Source organism: Haliotis rufescens, unplaced genomic scaffold (assembly GCF_023055435.1).
Source record: "Haliotis rufescens isolate VD_foot unplaced genomic scaffold, xgHalRufe1.0.p SCAF_4, whole genome shotgun sequence".
Classification (NCBI taxonomy): Eukaryota; Metazoa; Mollusca; class Gastropoda; order Lepetellida; family Haliotidae; genus Haliotis; species Haliotis rufescens.
In genome coordinates this window covers 50,526,200-50,546,891 of record NW_025964112.1, presented here as the reverse complement: position 1 = coordinate 50,546,891, position 20,692 = coordinate 50,526,200, and the positions used below count along the sequence as shown (strand labels likewise).

Sequence of the window (20,692 nt, the reverse complement as noted above, 5' to 3'; positions counted from 1 at the left end):
GTCTGTTTCAGTAGCCAATGAAGAGAATGCCTGTTTGTCAGTTTCAGTAGCCAATGAAGAGAATGCCTGTTTGTCTGTTTCAGTAGCCAATGAAGAGAATTCCTGTTTGTCTGTTTCAGTAGCCAATGAAGAGAATTCCTGTTTGTCTGTTTCAGTAGCCAATGAAGAGAATTCCTGTTTGTCTGTTTCAGTAGCCAAAGAAGAGAATGCCTGTTTGTCTGTTTCAGTAGCCAATGAAGAGAATGCCTGTTTGTCTGTTTCAGTAGCCAATGAAGAGAATTCCTGTTTGTCTGTTTCCTTAGCCAATGAAGAGAATGCCTTTTTGTCTGTTTCAGGCTTTTGCGGAAGTTTCAGTATTTATTAAACCCTAGGCAAACATACGACATGATTAGGAATGGTCCAATGGTGGGGTAAGTGTTCGGTGTGTCGACCAACGATTTCGTTTTGTTTGTTTCTTGTTTAAGATTTCACTTTTGGTCGATGACTCGTGAAGATCCAGGTTAGAATTGGTCTTCAGCTGCCCATGGTTGTCTTAAGAGGCAAGGTTAATTGCCATAAGAGATGACAAACGGGATTGGGTGGTCAGGCTTGGTGACTTGGTTGATGCATATCATCGTATCCCAATTCCAGAGATCAATGCTCATGACAATCACTGGATTGTCTGGTCCAGACTCGATTATTTCCAGACTGCCATCATTTAAAGCAGTGTGGCGTTAAACAACAGACAGACAAAACTAACAAAACTGTTTTGACATTTGTTCATATTTACTATATTACGAGCACTGCTCCAGTAAGTACACCACTTTCTTAATTGTGTAAGCGCCGGAGTACTTATTACGGTGACTATGGCAAGTGTAATATGAAGATTGCATTCATGCATATGTCCCAATATAGTTTTTCTTCTTCCACAGGCTTCAGTTTTTGAAGGATGTACCAAACACTCGTATTTTAGTGTGTGGTGGTGATGGTTCTGTTGGTTGGTTACTTGATACAATGGGTAAGTGAAGCGTAACAACAAATTCCCCCTAAATGCAAAATTTAAGTTTAAAAAATCATTTTTGGTAATATTGTAAAATTATTTGAAAAATCTTTGAATTACCCTACCAGATTCATGATTCCAATTTTATACAGCATTTCATGGGTTGTGTCCCTTGTTACAGATAAGTTGGCCTTGAACTATCAACCTCCAGTTGCAGTGCTACCTCTTGGAACGGGAAATGACCTTGCTAGGTGCATGCGGTGGGGTGGAGGTAAGCAAGCAGAGATCAATTGGAGCTTTATCTGGTTCTTGAAATGCACCAATGACGTCATTCTGTTGTTTCACCCATGTTTGCTGTAAAGGCGACTATGCTTGTCGTAAGAGGCGAGGAACGGGATTGGGTGGTCAGACTCGCTGACTTGGTTGATGCATGTCATCGTAACCCAATTGCGATTGGGTAGACTACAACTAGTTCGAGAGTTCTTCAGATTATTATGAAGTATTAAAAAATCTTAAACCTGAAAGTCACATGACTCTAACTACCTTATTAACTGAGGAATATGTTCTTGGTTTTATAGCATGTCTCTTCAGCTTTTTGAAAGCACATGTCTAACATAGTTGACTAATGCAAAAGGTTCCAATCCTCTTGCTTCCTTGATTAGAAGGTATTTGATTTTCCAGAATAATGAAATCACTTCTAGTTTGAGCTAGAGTACCCTTCCTCAGCCTTCTGTTACAGCCTCATTACACTTGCTAATGTTGCAGGTTATGAAGGCGAGAGTCTGCTCAAGGTGTTGAAGCGTATTGAACACAGTACGTGCATCATGCTGGACCGATGGCAGATCGAGTTCAGCAAACCCGAGGGAACTGATGAGGAGGAGGGCGACCCCATCCCCTACAACATCATCAACAACTACTTCTCCATAGGGGTGGTGAGTGTGTTATTTGTGGATGTCCTGAATTACATATAGGGGTGGGGTAGCCAAGTGGTTAAAGTGTTTGCTCGTCATGCCGGAGACCCAGGTTGATTCCCCACATTGGTACAATGTGTTAAGCCCATTTCTTGTGTCCCCGCATGATATTGCTGGAATATTGCTAAAAGCGGCGTAAAACCATACTCACTCACTCACACATACAGGGGCCATGGTTCTCCCTCTCGACTGGCACTAGCTTGAGACATTAGCGGATGACAAGGGAGATTTGTTCTGCTCGATGGCCTGTTAATAATCCAGTCTGGACCAAACAATCCGGTGATAATATTGCGACCAATGATCCATGTCGTTTGGACACCCAATCCACCAAGTCACTGAGTCTGACCACCGAATCCATCCATGAAGATCCGGGGTAGAATAGGTCTTCAGCAACCCATGCTTGCAGTAAAAGGCGACTTTGCTTGTTGTAAAAGGCGACTAATGGGATTGGGTGGTCAGGGTCGCTGACTTTGTTGATGCATGTCATCGAATCTCAATTACGTGGATCGATGCTCATGATGTCAATCACTGGATTGTCAGGTCAAGACTCGATTGTTTTCAGACCGGCATCATATAGCTGGAATAATGTTGAGTGTTTAACCAAACAAACAAACAAACAAACATAACCGACCATGCACAGCAGTGCTGAGTTCTTTTGACGACATGAGCCACGAATAGCTGCAAAATTGCTGATGCGGCGTTAAGCAATATTCACTCACTCACTCACTTTTGACGACATGCTGTCTTTGTCCTTCCTAGCTTTTTGAGTATGGCGTTAAACAACAATCAAAAAAAATAAAAACATTAAGTCACCTCTTACAACAAGCATAGGTTGCTGAGGACCTATTGCCTCACCCAGAATCCCCACGGGGGTATGTCATACCCGCCATTTGCTAAGAGGGCAGAAATAATGAAAGTATTTCTTTGTTTCAGGATGCATCAATATGTCATCGATTTCACATTATGAGGGAAAAGCATCCAGAAAAGTTCAACAGCCGGTGAGTGGTGATTACATTGATTCACGTGTAGAATCAACTCACTTGTAGTTGAAGTAGTATGGTTTCAAACTAAATTTCCCATATCAAACAGTTGTCAACAGTTTATCTTTGTTTTTCAGGATGAAGAACAAATTTTGGTATTTTGAGTTTGGCACATCGGAGCAGTTCAGCTCTACTTGCAAGCATCTACATGAAGACATTGACATTATGGTGAGAACACCCAACTCCCCTGGGTTATCTCAGATAAACATTCTAGCAATCCTCGTTCTCCCATCTTCCCGATGTTAAGTCCAGTTTCCACTCTGCTGAACTAGGCTACAATTTCTTTCTATGATCGTAACACCACCAGTGGCGATTACAAGTTATGTCCCTTCTATGTCCCTCCTATTGACCAGATTCCACCTCTCATATCACTTGCATTTGATTCACACAAAATAGAGGCACCCAGTCAAGAAAATCGGATCGATAATCAAGATTTGTTTTGTAATAATATGGGTTGATGCCCATTTGACAGTACACATGTTCTGCAAATCCTGCGATCATCCAAAATCAGCACGGCAGTCGCCATGTTGGTTATGAGCTGAAGTCGATTTCGTTACTTGATATTGATTGGAGTATGTATAAACTTGTTAGTCCAGCCAAAATATAACTCCATTATTCCAGCCTAGTTTGGCAAGGGTGGAAACTGGACTTCTGTAGTCTTTTAACTCCCTTGCCTCGGGAAGATGTCGATCTCCATTCTAGTGTGAGAACTACCCTGAACCCATTCCCAACCAAGCTTTGTTTGGAGCCCATTTCAAATTACATGAGATCAAAAATAGCCATCAAATCTAAATACACTCAAAGTGAGAGAAATTGTTTGAGATGTGATAGATTGAGATGGTGATATCCCAGACGAAACAAAGGTTAGTTGAGAATGGGTCTGATAGTAATCTGGGATGTATTTGAACGCTGAGGGAGGATTTCCTGTGGGTCTGTTGATATAGTCTGTCGTTCTTTGTGGTGGCACGTGGTCCTATGCACAGGGCACAGGGCACAGGGCACAAATCAGGTGAAGTTAAGTATTGTCGGTCGTGGAGAGTCCTTGTATGGGTGACCACATTCGGCAGCTTGGTTCCTGAGAGTTTCTAGAGCTTCGGTTTTGTCCCACACTGAAGCAAATGTAAAGCAGCATAAAACAAGACTCACTCACTGTACACGAGGGGAGTACGGTTTGATGGGTACACAGCTACGCAGTGGATACATATAGACTGCAGTATTTGGGTCTCCACTTTGGAACGAACGTTTTTACGTGTTTACGGAAGTTGTCGAATGAAAAACGTTCCACGCATGCGCAGTTCGTTATTGACGGTCGAAGCGAGAGGATTTGTTGGCCGCCATTTTCTACCGAACGCTGTCTGCAGTTCAGTATTTTCTTACACAGACAAAAAATGAATATTTATGTAAATGTCATTGACCAATAACGTTCAAGCATGTATGCAAGGTGAGATAATGTTGTTTATCTCCCCCCTCCCCCAGTGTGATGGTTACTCTCTGGACCTGGCCAACGGCTCCCCCCTGGAGGGTATTGCTCTTCTCAATATTCCAAGTATCTATGGAGGTACCAACCTGTGGGGCGAGAACCCCAGCCAGAAGAAACGACGGAAAGCTCAAAAAGCTAAGAAGGACAAAGACAAAGAGTTCTCCACGAGCAGCATGTCGTCAGCAGAACTCAACATTGCTGTGCAAGGTCAGACTTGTTTGTTTGTTTGTTTGTTTGGTTGGTTACAATCTCAGCAATATTCCAGCTATATGACGGCGGTCTGTAAATTATTGAGTCTGGACCAGACAAGCCAGTGACTGGCATCATGAGTATTGATCTCAGCAATTGAGATAAAATGACATGCATCAACCAGGTCAGCGAGCCTGACCACCCGATCCCGTTAGTGGCCTCTTACAACAAGCATGGGTTGTTGAAGACCAACTCAAACTTGGATCTTCACAGGTTGTATTGACTGTGAAAGGACTAGAAAGGACATTTTTGTGGAAACCTCGGTGGCTGAGTCGGTTAGATTGCTGACTTTGTGTGCTGGCGATTAGGTGCCTCACTCTGGCAGTGTGGGGTTGAAACCTCGATGGGACTGTACTTTTCTAAGAAAGTGTTATCCCAAATATAACATTTGTTAGATTAGATTGGTATTCCAATAGGTTGAATTTTTGGTAGAAATTAGGTGAGTGAACGCCAAAAAAGTATGAAGAGTAGCTGGATGGGTGACCACATTCAGCATCTTGACTCCTGAGAGTTTCTAGGGCTTTTGCCCTGCCCCACACTGAAGCACATGTTGCACATGTGATGTCGCCTTAGGCAAGAGACTTTGTTCGAAATGTGCCTCTGTTCACCCAGCAGTGAATGTGTATCAGGTAGGACGAGATGGTGATGTGGCTGATAACCTTCTAGTGCCTCACAGGCAGCTTGCGTGGTATACTCCTCAGGGAGCTGAGAATGAAAATTGAGTGTTATTATGATTGTTGTTGGTGTTGTTGTTATTATTATATAAAATAGCTGTTTGCTTCTGTTCTTTATATCCCTGATATTAAATCCTGTATGTGTGTTACAGATGTTGGGGACAAGCTGATTGAGGTGGTGGGCCTGGAGAACAGTATGCATGTCGGTCAGGTCTACGCCGGACTGCGGGCATCCGGCAAACGTCTTGCTCAGTGCTCACAAGTTGTCATTAGGTATGTGTCGGTACTCACAAGTTGTCATTAGGTATGTGTCGGTACTCACAAGTTGTCATTAGGTATGTGTCTGTACTCACAACTTGTCATTAGGTATGTGTCAGTGCCCACAACTTGTCATTAGGTATGTGTCAGTGCCCACAAGTTGTCATTAGGTATGTGTCAGTGCCCACAAGTTGTCATTAGGTATGTGTCAGTGCTCACAAGTTGTCATTAGGTATGTGTCAGTGCTCACAAGTTGTCATTAGGTATGTGTTGGTACTCACAAGTTGTCATTAGGTATGTGTTGGTACTCACAAGTTGTCATTAGGTATGTGTCTTTGCTCACTAGTTGTCATTAGGTATGTGTTGGTACTCACAAGTTGTCATTAGGTATGTGTTGGTACTCACAAGTTGTCATTAGGTATGTGTCTGTCCTCACAAGTTGTCATTGGTATGTTTCTGTGCTCACTAGTTGTCATTAGGTATGTGTCTGTCCTCACAAGTTGTCATTGGTATGTTTCTGTGCTCACTAGTTGTCATTAGGTATGTGTCGGTACTCACAAGTTGTCATTAGGTATGTGTTGGTACTCACAAATTGTCATTAGGTATGTGTCGGTACATGTACTCACAAGTTGTCATGAGATATGTGGCAGTGCCCACAATTTGTCATTAGGTATGTGTCAGTGCTCACCAGTTGTCTTTAGGTATGTGTTGGTACTCACTAGTTGTCATTAGGTATGTGGCCGGTCATGGGGTAGGGGGGTGCTGATGAGTTTGATTCCCCTCCCTTATAATAAATGACCAGTCCCTCAGTCCCTTACCTACCAATAACAAAATGCATCCTCATGCTAAGAGAAAAAGGAAGAATTGTAACGTTTGTGATTTTATGTCTTGCTTTCAGAACAAGGAAAAGATTTCCAATGCAAATAGATGGGGAACCCTGGATGCAACCACCGTGCACTGTGAGTAGGAGACAGAGACTATTTCATGCTTTTCAGACTTCACGAGATGAGATATACATCGTATTTGACATAAAACGTGAAATAGTGTATTTATTATAAACATCTTGATGCTACAATGTCCCTTTTTCAAAGATTTGTCAACAGCTGATCAAGTCGCATTCTCACGCACTACAATGATTGACAGCGTGTGCACAATATAGTTCCTCATTAAAACGTAACAACCAAAAACATGCAAAATTATGTTTTTTATAATTTTCAATATTTATTGTTGATTCTCGTTATCTTAAAGAACATGACACCTTGAAAACTTGTTTTGTGGCGCACCAGTGGGAAAGCACACAAATACATGTATACAACAAAGCTACTATTATGGCAAAGATCAGTGACCCACTTCATCGCAAGTTTATAGTAGTCAAGTCAAACAAGAACACAACAGACAGCATCATGGTAGTTTTTTGTAATAGGAAAGTTGTAGGACATCAAGTAGACAATACCACAAGGAGGTGCAGTCGAGTAGCCTGGTGGTTTAAGCCGAAGACCTGGGTAGGATTCCTGACATGGGTACATATCTGAAGCCCATTTCTGGTGTCCCCAGCCGTGATGTTGCTGGAATATTGCTAAAAGAGGTGTAAAACCATACTAACTCACTCAATATCATTAGGTGAAAGAACCAAGGGGGAGACAACTTTCAGGGCGGTAACTCTGGATGAAACTAGTTCTGTCACCCCAGGGCCATGAAAATTCTGGTTTTTATTTTAATGACAGTGAAATATGACTTTTATACTGCATATGTCACACTCATGTATAATTAACAAAGTCCCTTCATTCTTACACATGTGGATTCTGGGTACCAGCTGACAATGAGGCATCATTCATTTAGTACCTCCATCTGTTTGTGTTTGAGACTTTCCAGAACAACTGTATCTAGTTGGAACATGATAGCTGATATAGGCATGGAAATGTCACGTGACAAGCTCACTTAGGATGTTTACATGGGACTTTTTATAGACGATCGGATAACCTGATCAGAAAGGTGTTTCACCACTATAATTAAATAATGGAGTGATAAGATTTTGACAAAAAACAACACATCTACCAGACACAAATTGCATCCATGTAGCTCCTGTATTTTAACCTCCTTTTCCAAAAAGGGGCATGAATGGCTTTGCTGTCTTGGGCCCTCGATTCGCTGTGCAGAGTTGCATCCCTTGGGCACGCCAGAAACCTATGATCGTGGGTTCAAATCAAGGTTCACCCTGATTATGTTTCTAGGTTGTCAGCACCATACCCGTGCAAGTGGTAAACGTCTGTGACCTGCTTCACTTGGAGATTTCCTCCCACATCAAGCTGACACGCTGTGATATAACTGGAATACTGTGCAAAGCTGCATTAAACCCAACTCACTCACTCACTCACTCACTCACTCACGCACTCACGCACTCTCACTCACTCACTCACTCACTTTCCTCCTGTTCACTCACTCCACTCACGCCCTCACTCACCCTCCTTTTCCGAGGTGATGTTCTCACTCCTATTCCACGCTTGATGAAGTAACTGTTGTACTTACAGATCTATGTTACACACAAGAACCAAGTGCCCGTACTGATGGCGCCCCCGTCAAACAAGAAGTCCAAGCTTTTCAAACTGTTCAAGAAGTAGCTCAGTCTGTGCAGTGAAGGTGGGTATCAGGAAGAGTGCCAGCTCACATAGGCACTATATATACTGATCAGTATAGTCAGACCATCCACAAAATATACGTGATTTGAACTGTTGGTTCTCTTCTTAAAAAATAGGGGCGGTGGGTTAGCCAAGTGGTTAAAGCTTTGACTTGCCACGCCGAAGACCCAGGGTCGATTCCCATCATGGGTGCAATGTTTGAGCCCATTTCTGGTGTCCCTCCGCCGTGATATTGCTGGAATATTGCTAAAAGCGGCGTAAAACCATACTCTCACTCACTCACGTCCCCATAAAACTACAATGACATGGTGTAGCTCTTTTATTGTCCTCAGGAATAAACCCAGTGTCTAAGAGACGACTAAATGGATTAGAGGTGTCATCCTGCATTGGACATTGCTCATTATATCAATCACTTGATTGCCTGGTCTGGTTATTGCTGACTGCAGCGGTAAACAAGAACACAAACAATTAAATCATTCAGAAATATTTCTTGGGTTGCCCTGGACCACATCTTGACACAAGTAATGGAGAAATCATGAGAAGTTGCATCTTCCTGAGGCAAGGGAGTTAACTGACTATAAAAGTCCAGTTTCCACCCCTGCTGAACTAGGCTGGAATTTCTGGGCTCAACCGTAGCTCCACCAGTGGCTATTACGAGTCATGTCCCTTCTATGTCCCTCCTGTTGACCAATGAGATTCCACCTCTCACATCACTTGCATTCGCAATAAAATACGTCGCCCAGTGAAGACAATCTGATTGATACTAAAAATATAATTAAACAGGTCTTACATTGCGAAGTGCACCAAATCATGTGAGCACCTTGATTAATAACTTGAAATGATCTGGAAACTATCTGTTGACACTGTGTAGGCAGTACACATGCTCTGCAAAACCTGCAAGCGAAAATCTGAAAATCTGTTAGGCAGTTAACGAACCGAATGTGGATTTTGTTACATGATTTTGATAGGATTATGCATACACTCGTTAGTCCAGCCATAACTCCATAATGCCAGCCTAGTCTGGCAAGGGTGGAAACTTGACTTTTATGGTCAGTTAACTCATTTGCCTCGGGAAGATGGAGCAGTTGCATGGGTGGATACAGAGGAGGGGTGCGCACCCCCCCTTTTTATTTAAAAAAAAATCTTTATTTCTGTATAAATTACCACCAAAGACAATAAATAGATCTTAATTGTGCACCCCCCTTTTCAAAAAAGCTGTATCCGCCCATGAGTTGTGTTGATTTGGAAAGTAGAATCAATGAACCCTGAAGACGTGAGTTGACTTTACTTCCCAAATCAACAGATTCAAGTGATTACTTTGACTTCAACCATGTTATTAATGATGTATAATTTCTCTATAATTTTGCATAATGACATTAGTTTTGCATCCGTTTAACACATTCAGAAGGGCCAGTGATTTCCTGGCTGAGACTCAACTGCAACAGCAAGACCTGATCATAGTTGAACTTTGTAATTTCAGGCCGGCCTTGCGTCGTTGAACATTGTGGATCAGCAAGTTGAGCCTTTCCCAGCTATTCTAGCGCAGTAGCCCGAGGTCCATATGATAGGCTGATGCAGGTCATCGCTTTTACCAGTTGTAGCCCCGGTCAATAGCCATGGCCACTGTCTCGGCAATACTTCTTGGTGCAATATTAAACAACCATAGCTTCTTACATAGTGGCATCCTCCCATCGCCCATCTTGTTTCTTGTTATTGAGTGTAGCCAGAATCCCACCTAAGTGGTTATCAAAATTGTCATTTCTTTGTTGCCATGGTTACCTCTATTACATTTTGATAATTTATATCATTTAGATTTCTATTTTGTGTTTATATTTGACATAGTTACAACTTCATGATATACTTCTGTATATTTTTTTCCATTTTTATTCAATATTCATATTATAGTTTCAGTGTTAATTTCATAGAAAATTATTTCAATTTTTGTAGTGTTTTGTTTTTGTATTATCATTTTTTGAAGTAATATATATTTTTTGTATTTTGTACCCTCCTCATTTCCAGGAATCCGAAATGAAGCAACAGATGGGTGTTAATTAATCAGAGAATTATCTTGTCATAATATTTCAGTTTAGGTCATTTTCTAGAAAAAAACAAATCAGTCATAATAGTAAAGTGGACCTCCATATATTGAGAGACATTTTGATATCGCTATATACTATTTTCACTGTGACACTCAGGTATTTTATTGATGTGCAATTTGCAATATTTGATATGCCACATCACTAAAGGTAATATTGTACCAAGAATTACATCACTGAAACCCTCTTCCCTATATATGCCTATAGACTATTCCATATGAATGTGTGGAAGATTCCAAGAATGCATGGTAGGGGCTATAACATAGGTCTAGATTACATCAACCCCACAACCAATGGGCAGCTAAATAAGATAATAATTTCAATGCCAAATATATGTTTTTAGTGGTGTTTTCTGACACTGTTCATGGTCAAATCCGTCGACAGATGTAATAAGAATAGTCTTGTGGATGCTGATTATGTTTATTTGAAGGCTCAATCATGTGACCGTTTTCACTGGCCTTATAATTAAGCAATTATCGAAGTGTTTCCACATCTGTTACGACAGTCTTTGTCAAGACTGCCATGATGCACCATTAAAAGGTTAACAAATATTTCAAGATAAGCTGTCAAGAATGGGTGTGTTGATACTACTCTCTAATGATACTACTCAAAAAATGTTAAACACCATCCGATTTTTTCATATTACTATACTTAATCAGGTGGTCCTTAACTATTTTTTTGTAGTATATATAATGTCAACGCCTGAGAATAATCAATCTTGATTATCTGCCTGAACAGTTTCCATTGGGCGTAAAAGGCGAAAAAGCCGTGTAAATTTATAAATGTATCACTTAAAATCAGTGGTGACACCTGGTGTTCATAAAAAGGGTAAGCAGGACCTGCTCTAAAAGTAACACCCGTCAAAGAAATCCCAGTTTAAATCTGAACAAAAGGGGAGTAGAATAACCCAGTGGGTTTGCCCAAGTGAACAGAAGGACAAGGTTTGAATCCTAAGATGGGTACTATTTGTGAAACCCACTATTACTGCAGGAAATGTTAAGTGTTGATACAGCGTTCTTCATTACTCACTTTTCTTTATTGAATATCAAGAATACATTCATTCTCCTAAAGAGTTATCTTGAGTAGGAGGGAGTTAAAATTTAATATCACATCAGCATTACTTCAGCCATATTAGGGGTTTATATGATAAAATCAGTATCGACCATGCTGTTTGAGAATCTGAAGGAGTTTATCCAGTAAGGAGTCTAAAGAGGTTACTGCAATTATGCAAATAGTCTGATAATTCTCTATTTACGCATTCTGATTGAGAAAGGAAAATATATACTACTCAAAGAAGTTAAGGATCACCCAATTCCAAATATGACTATAGTTAATCTGCCATGGCCATTGACAGATATATCAAAGTTGCATGAAAGAATCAGGTGGACCTTAACTTATTTTCAGTAGTATGTTTGTAACTTTGTCATAGGGATGGATTTATTATCTAAATTGTGGACATTCTTTACCAAAGTCAGGAGACACTTGATATTGTTTAATTTTAAGGCCCTCTTTCATTACAAGGAATAATATCTCTATAAGATTCATGGCAGTTCGTGGCTCGTCATTGTCGTAATTAACGACGTTTTTTAGCCTCCCATGCCTCTGTCAGACCTTCAACCCAAGTTTTTTTAATCCTATAAGTATTTTATTTCCTGTCCATTGATCTTTATGTGCATACATGCATGGAACAGCAAGTTTGCAAAACCTACTTGTGATATATGTAAACATAATGCCTTCTGTATACAGTGATGTTATTGTTGTGTATAATCGATTGCACTTCTGTCATGCTTGTGTCATATAAGTTTGGTGTATATTGCTATGCCAGCCAGCCAAACAAGAGCTTATTCATGCTCTTCCCAAGGTAAATCTACATGGAAAATTTGACCATTCTTGTGCCTATTTCTAAGTAGAAACATTATCTCTATTGTAGTGTGCCAGTAAAGAAAGGACTCTCTGTAGTAGTGTTCATAGATTTCTTAAATGTATGACCTGTCTGATTCAATATCAGACCTCAATACAGTGGAACCTTATTAATCTGGACAGTACCAATTCCAGGGAATTCATTCAGATTAACAAATTTCAGGGTTAAGTGTCTTGGTTTGGACTGATGTCTCTACATATATATATATATATATAGGCATCAGTAATCGTATCTGGATAAACAGGGGTCTAGATAAATGAGGTTTCACTGTATGTGTAAAAGTACAGTTTGGGTAGGTTTCATTTTAAGATCCATCTAATTTGTGGTAGTTTTCTAGTAGAAAAAAGATAGAGTGATTTTTAAAGAAATATGATTTTTGTGGAAGAAGTTTTTAGATTATAGAATAGAACGTGTATAGGTCTTGTAGCCAACCACCATACAGCAGATAGAAGGGCCTAGTAATGTAAATGACATTGAATTCTGCAGGAGTGAATATGCTTTTTATTTTCATGATGAATATATGGCATTCATTTCCTTAAGACATATTTTTTTCGAAATTGTGTAATTTCAGAACGAACAGGAGAACATTGAAGCTTTCAATTTTGCTCTTTTTTTTCAGCATCAGTAGTCTTTTCAACCTTGTAGAGATTTTTCTTGAACTCTAGGCTTAAAAAATTGGAGACTATGCATGAACTACAATCCTTCCTTATGAAATAAGCAGTATAATAGCTTTATTGAAATATTAATATATTTGAGATACTTCCTGTTGATTTTGTAGTTTTATAAATCTTTTTCCATATGGTATAGAACTGGATTTATTCTTTATCTGATTCGCATTTAATACTATACTCTGTCATGATTCATATCTTCCATCAACGCACAAAATACAATTTCAGTATATTATAATCATTATTGGACTGAATATATCAACATGTTTGTGTCCAATGAAACAAGGAAACGTCAAGAAAGAAAGCAATAATGTTGTGTTAATTATCACTGAGGAAGTAATGCTATTAGATATACAGCTTATCGCATGCCTGAAAATTCATGTTAATGTTTAACTATGTCAAATGTACCAAAATGCACTAGTATTCAATATGTATACATACATCATAGTGTGTTCCTTGAAGGGAGATAAGCAGTATATAAAGGGGAATAACTCTTGTGAGTTGGGTAAATTGTCATCAACTATGACTGTAGCCGGAGTTAGAGTTACCAGTTTAACAATATGTTTTATTTTTACTCTATTATGCAAACAGTTATACATATTCAAATACGTTGTTTCATTTAGGGAATTTTGAGTTACCTCCCTTGGTCATGCATAGCGATAGCTTGGTTAGGCCATGTTATACAGCCATGTTGGATTGTGTGGTCAGGGCAGTTTTTGACCTTATTCGTTAATTCCTGCATATTAAATTCATAATGAGGACAACTATATCCATGATTATGTATCCAGCTTCTGTTTGTTGTTAGTCTTACAACCCCTTAATATTTATCTAGTTGTTAGGATGTCATATCTCGTTAATATTTCTTTTCAGATATTGTATACCCTAATCAAAATGTGTTATTATTTTTGTATTCAGAATATATCATTATAATGTGAAGTCATGCACAAAATAGTCCATTTTTTTCCATTTAATTACACAAAGTTTTGTTAACATATGTCTGTTTCAAAAGAGCAGCCTAAATATTTATCATATACAAGTATACTCTGCATAGTTGCCACTGGTTTTGGCTGTGATGTGCGCAGGTTTCTGAGTGTTTAAGTTATTCGGATGAACAGAGGTCAGCATTCTGTATTCCTCGTCTAGTACTCTCCTGCCTTTCTTCATACAGTATTTTTATGAAATATTTTCACTATTGTACATTGTAACTATAATTTACCGTACCAAACATGGGCCTTGGAAAAGCAACAGTACTCACAAAATACCCATTTGAAACCATTACTGATTTTCAATCATACTGTTCTGAAGTCATACTTTTGTGAAATGGAATCATTTGTGCTTTTGTTGGTAGGGTTATATATACACTTTGTTATGTCAGTAATGTTTTGCAGGATGCTGTTTTCATGAGTTTACAAAACTGAGACAATTTTCAATTTTTTAACTTTGATAAAAAGATTATATAAAGAGAGAAAGCAGTTGATAAACAAGTTTGTAAGTAGTAAGAATTTGATGTGCACATCAGGTTAAAAAGAGATAATAAGATATGTCTTAAAACAAAGTTTTGTCATTCAAAATATTTCTATAAGGAAAAATCAAATCCTTAACTACATCTTAAGAAGCAAAATGTTGAAATAGATGTTGGAATACAAGAACAAGGCAATTATGATGATGAACACTATAGGTTTTGTGATTTGGAAATCAGAAACCTTACAATTGTGTGTCCTTTTAAGATATACTACTCAAAAGAAGTTAAGTTATTTTGACTTCTTTAACTTCTTTGGAGTTGTATTTTTTCAATATAACCTTCCCATAATATTGGTCAGTCGTCTTTCATACCTCATGCATAGTCGCAACAAGTCTATACTGGATACTTCCAGGAGAGATGGCAGTCCTTGTGTATATATTCAGGAACTATCCAAGAATAGTGCAGTATTTGTCGGTAGTGAGACTTTCTGTGGCAGTTTCTTCAATCGACCAATCAAAAATCGGTGAAACTATTAGATCTGAGTGTCACTATATAATTAGGGAACTACTTTATATACAACCATATATCAATTCTGTTTTAGTATTCATGTAGAAATTGTATACGTTTTTTCTTCTTCACATTATAAGCTAATAGTCGTTTTTGACAAATTGCGTTAATTATTTCCTACTAGTTGTTGTTTTTGTGCACTTATACGGTTCTACACTCATGCCATGCCAGTCTGTTTTAGCCATAACCTATTGTGTCTTGAACAGAACCATCCCTATTAATTAGTATATCGGTTGACAGTATATGTTAGTGTATAGGGGATTCAGACAGTGCTTTGCTCAACTCTCCTTCGGCTTTAGCCTGATATTTCTGCTTTTATTGCTGATGTTATATTCAACTTGTTCCACCATGATCTCTGTATGATAGTTGTAAGGTATTTTCATTTTGTTATGTTATCATAGCTTCCAACTATCCCCAATATTTCGTATTTGTTACGAATTTCCAACTCAAGTATGAATTCATACTCAATTCATACAAATAATATGCCAAACCACAAAAAATATCGCAAGAATTTTTTTTTCATAAACGCATGTAAGGAAAGGTAATTACTTAGCCTTACATCGTCTGTAAAAATATGAAATGAATTCTTACTCAATTCATACAAATAATATGCCAAACTACCAAAAATATCGCAGAATTTTTTTTTCATAGACGCATGTAAGGAAAGGTCATTACTTAGCCTTACATCCTCTGTAAAAATATGAAATGAATTCTTACTCAATTCATACAAATAATATGCCAAACTACCAAAAATATCGCAAGAATTTTTTTTTCATAGAAGCATGTAAGGAAAGGTCATTACTTAGCCTTACATCGTCTGTAAAAATATTGCGAGGGCATTCATTGACTGGTATAAAGTCTATTTATAGTGTTGCACCTGCCCAAATGAGACAGTCCAGTATTTTTGGAAGCGGCTTCAGTCGATGTAGAAATTAGTGATACCATTATCAGCTGAGTTTCGGGATATCGTCGGGCTTTGGTGTCCTGACCATAAGATCGTAACAAAATACAAATCGTTATAGGGATGTTGGCAGCTATGTGTTATTAATATTGATGGACATTTGTCAAAGATAGTCCCACTGTTACAGCCAAAATGGTTAAAGCTGTGACACTTATTTCACACCTGTCATTGAAGATAAAAGAGGAGTGTCTAAGTTGCTAGAAGTCATAATAGCCAGTTATTTGAAAAGGTAAATATTTGTCACAGCTTCGAATGCCTTGGTCATAAACAAAACCAGAGTTCTGGTTTCATAATACTGAGTGTAAGTACTTCAGTATTGTGTAAAATGTACTTCATGTTTCTGAAATAGGGCCAGATGTTATTCTGTACATGATAGATCTTTGCAGGCAAAGATACCTTAAGTTTGGGATTCACTCATGAGCAATGCTATAGGATTCTGTTGCAATTTTGAAAAGTGTAAGTTATGTTTTTCAGTGTATGATTGTTTATGTGATAACAACATTAACAACGTCTTAATGCAAATATAAGACGTAAAATTTGAAAATTCTTTCCTACAATGAAATAATTAATATTTATCAAGACTTTGTGACCAAGGTCATGAATTATTTCATCGCACATTATGAATATGATTGATCGACCATATTCCTGTTTGTTTTCCTAAATTTGTTATTCCTTGTTTTGTTTACTTGCGTCATATCATTTCAATCAGTTTGATCTATAATCAGTGTTTGAAGCTAAACCCAGCATATTGACATTTAGTTGTAAATGTGCTTGTAGATCCTAACTCCTAGTTATACTAACTGTAGATTGTGGATATTCTACTTCAAGCTCAGTGTTCTCCACTAGTTTCCTCTGATAATGTCTCAATCTTCACTGTTATACTGGGTCCTACAGATGCCCCAACTACTAGAACTCTCAATTTGTTGATGTCATAAAATTTACATGAATGCAGATTTTTATTTGAAAATTTCATCCTATAATATGAAATGTTAAGAAATTGAAATGTGCTTTAATGTCTTTTTATCCAATTTCAATAAATATTTCAAGCCAGAATTTATTTGTGGTATTTTGGAATGCATGAGAAAGTGGAAGCATAATAGGTCTGGGACGGGTAACTTGGGTACTCGGGTCGGGTGGGTACTGAGTAGGACCCAGGTACCCGGACCCGGACTCGTCCCAGCCCTAATGCATAAGAAGGATCTCATCTTCCCAAGGAAGGGTTGGTTGGTTGGTTGGTTGGTTGGTTTGTTGTTTAACGCCGCACTCAGCAATATTCCAGCTATATGACGGCGGTCTGTAAATAATCGAGTCGGGACCAGACAATCCAGTGATTGATATCATGAGCATCGATCCACGCAATTGGGATCGATGACATGCATCAACCAAGTCAGCGAGCCTGACCACCCGATCCCGTTAGTCGCCTCTTACGACAAGCATAGTCACCTTTTACGGCAAGCATGGGTTGCTGAAGACCTAGTCTACCCCGGAATCTTCACGGGTCCCCAAGGAAGGGAGTTAACTGACTGTAAGAGTCCAGTTTCCACCCTTACCGAACTGGGCCAGAATTTCTGGGCTGGATCCTAGCGCCATCAGCGGCTATTACAAGTTATCTCCCTTCTATGTCACTCCTGTTGAATCAGATTCCACCTCTCTTATCACTTGCATTTGCTTCAAACTAAATGGTGGCACATAGTCAAGAAGATCTGATCTAATCAAAATCTATACAGTAAACTACGGCTATAACAAACTCAAAGGTACCAACAGGTTTGTTCGTTATAACCAGAGTTTGTTATAAGTGTTTCAACTAAAGCATACCGCAAATGGCCGGGACCAAATATTTATCCGGTACTTCATTATAAGCTCGTTATAAACATAGTTTATTGTAGTGTAAGAAAACCAGTCTTACAACGCGAAGTGCATCTTATCCCTTGAGCACCTTGATTAATAACATGAAAAGATTTAGAAAATATCTGTTGACACATCCTTTGAAAATTCTGCAGTCGACCAAAATCTGCACAGGTGTTTACGAACCGGATGTCGATTTCGTTACGCGATTTTGATTTTGACTATGCCGAGAATCGTTAGTCCAGCCAAACTGTAACTCCATAATTCCAGGCTGGTTCGGCAAGGGTAGAAACTGGACTTTTATAGTCAGTTACCTCCCTTGCCTCAGGAAGATGGAAGGATCTTAAGTGTTATGGAGTCTGAGACACTGTCCAATCCTGTGTCCATTAGGCATACCAGGAACCAATAATTGTCAGTTCCAATCCCAGATTTGTCCTGATTTTGTTTCCAGGTTTGTCAGCACCAAACCCTTTCTGATTTGACGGAAGTGATAAAAGTCTAAGAGCTGCATCACTTTTGGCTTTCCTCCCAAATAAAGCTGACATGCTGAGATATGACTAAATACTTATCAATGCATGGTGAACCACACTCGCTCACTCACTCGCTGAATATGGAGTTATACAGAAATGTTTATTTGTTTGTTGTTTAACACCGCACTCAGCAATATTCCAGCTATATGACGGCGGTCTGTAAATAATCGAACCTGGACCCGACAATCCAGTGATTAACATCATGAGCATCGATCCAATTGGGATACGATGATATGCATCAACCAAGTCAGCGAGACTGACCACCAGATCCCGTTAGTCGCCTCTTACACAAGCATACTCGCCTTTCACTGCAAGCATGGGTTGCTAAAGACCTATTCTACCCCGGATCGTCACTAGTCAATATAGAAATGAAAAACCTCAGGCAGCAATAGAAGATAACAGGATGCAGATGATAGTCTCGACCTTGTTTAACGTTGTTATGATGGTCAGACAATGGAGTTATCATACAGGTAGATATATAACAGCATATAAACATAGCCTGGACCAAACCAACCAGTGATGTCCGTCTCATCAACCTGTTGGGATTTCAGTGTAGAATAGATGCCCATCCACATAAGCTGCTTGTGACAAGCAACCAAATGGATCTGGTGGTCAGAGTGAATGTGTAGACTACGTGTCATTGCTAATCTTACCGAGGCAAGGGAGTGAACTGACTATAAAGGTCCAGTTTCCACCCTTGTCAAACTAGGATGGAATATCTGAGATATATTTTGGCTGGACTAACGAATCTTTGCATAGTCCAATTCACAATCGCGTAAAGAAATCAACATCTGGTTCGAAAATAACATAGCGAATGTGCTGATTTGTGTTGTTTGCAGGATTTGCAAAGCATGGACACCGTCAACTGGATGTCGACAGATACGTTCCGAATCCTTCTAGTCTTTAATTAGTTTGTAAGAAGCAATGGAAGTGATATGAGCGGTTGAATCTGATTGGTCAGTGGAAGGGACATATAAGGGACATAACTCGCAATAGACATAAATTCCAGTCACGTTCAGGAAGGGTGGAAACTAGATTCTTATAGTCGGTTAACTCCCTTGCCTCGAGAAGATGGTGTCATTGTACCCTCTCTGCTGTTACGTTGTTCATAATATCACTCACTGGTTGTCAGGCACAGACTTGATTTATTTACAGGACACAGTGACACAGCTGGAATATTGCTGATTGTGGTACTGACAAAAAACAACAATAACCATCTTATCCCTGTTTATGATTATCAGGGCCACCTTCGGCCCCTTCATTGACTGGCACTGCTCACACTAGTTTCACATCATGCTTGATAGTTTCATTTCAGACCAGAACTGAAAATGCTGATACCTTCATAAATAAAAGCGACAACACCCTTTCCATAATCAAAGAAATCACTGCTAAAAGTAGTCCTTTTGTTCATTCGTCATTATCATACGCAGGTGTTTATGAATCTCTTTCAAATAGTGATGGGGGGCACGGGTGGCCCAGTCGTCTAAGGCGCCGCGATTCGCTGTGCAGAGTTGCGTCCCTTGGGCACGCCAGAAACCTATGATTGTGGGTTCGAATCCCGGTTCTCGGTTTGTCAGCACCATACCCGTGCCCGTGGGTTTCACCGAAGTGGTAAACGTCTGAGACCTGCATCACTTCGGGCTTTCCTCCCACAATTAAGCTGACACGCCATGATATGACTGGAATACTGTTAAAAGCGGCGTTAAACCCAACTCACTCACTCACTCAAATAGTGATGATACCAGTTGTTCGCAAAAAGGAGAGTGTACCCTGCCCCACCGGTGGCACCCATACCATATGCAAAGCCAAGTTAATTGTTCACGTGAAAAAACATAGGAACATATGGTACATGTCAAAATAGGGCAATGACTCGGACGTCATTTATTGTCACTGATGCGTCAAATTTGGAAATGTTTTTCACTTTATACACACCTCATACAAATTAATGTTGGCCAGTGATTTTAAAGAGGTGTTAGACTCAGACAAAATTGGCATTCATAGCAATTTTGATTTATATCATTCAAAACCAGTTCGAACTTTGTCTGCTAAGTTATAAACTGCTGAGCAGAATAAGATACACACTTGAACACTGGATTGTCTTTGCTCCAAGCTGCTTTTCTTGGGAGATGTAGGTAAAGACAATACAGGTATATGGTCTTTGTCACAGACTTGCTCATAACGCAAAATGTAAAAAGACTGAATATGTCATTTGATCATGATTTTTCATACCAATAATATGTTTTTTGTAATATTTTGTTTTATCTCTCAGCAAACTCATTGACTATGGATACCGACGCAGATGTGACATAAAACATGGACATATATATCACTGAAACACATACAAATTTGTAATTT

General features: G+C 39.1%; 1 protein-coding gene across 7 annotated transcripts in view; it reads left to right on the top strand.

The window, feature by feature from the left end:
• The window catches only part of LOC124151005 (diacylglycerol kinase beta-like), a 126,145-nt gene extending 109,970 nt beyond the window's left edge, over positions 1-16,175 (top strand). For all 7 annotated transcript variants that reach the window (XM_046523283.2, XM_046523275.2, XM_046523235.2 and 4 more), the window contains 11 exons: positions 336-410; positions 912-997; positions 1,161-1,250; positions 1,745-1,911; positions 2,884-2,948; positions 3,068-3,158; positions 4,467-4,677; positions 5,546-5,666; positions 6,550-6,610; positions 8,180-8,288; positions 9,768-16,175. In XM_046523283.2, the coding sequence (XP_046379239.1) occupies positions 336-410; positions 912-997; positions 1,161-1,250; positions 1,745-1,911; positions 2,884-2,948; positions 3,068-3,158; positions 4,467-4,677; positions 5,546-5,666; positions 6,550-6,610; positions 8,180-8,269 (1,057 nt within the window). In that variant the 3' untranslated portion in view covers positions 8,270-8,288; positions 9,768-16,175. The remainder of the gene's footprint in view (positions 1-335; positions 411-911; positions 998-1,160; positions 1,251-1,744; positions 1,912-2,883; positions 2,949-3,067; positions 3,159-4,466; positions 4,678-5,545; positions 5,667-6,549; positions 6,611-8,179; positions 8,289-9,767) is intronic.
• The last annotated feature ends 4,517 nt before the right edge of the window (positions 16,176-20,692 follow it).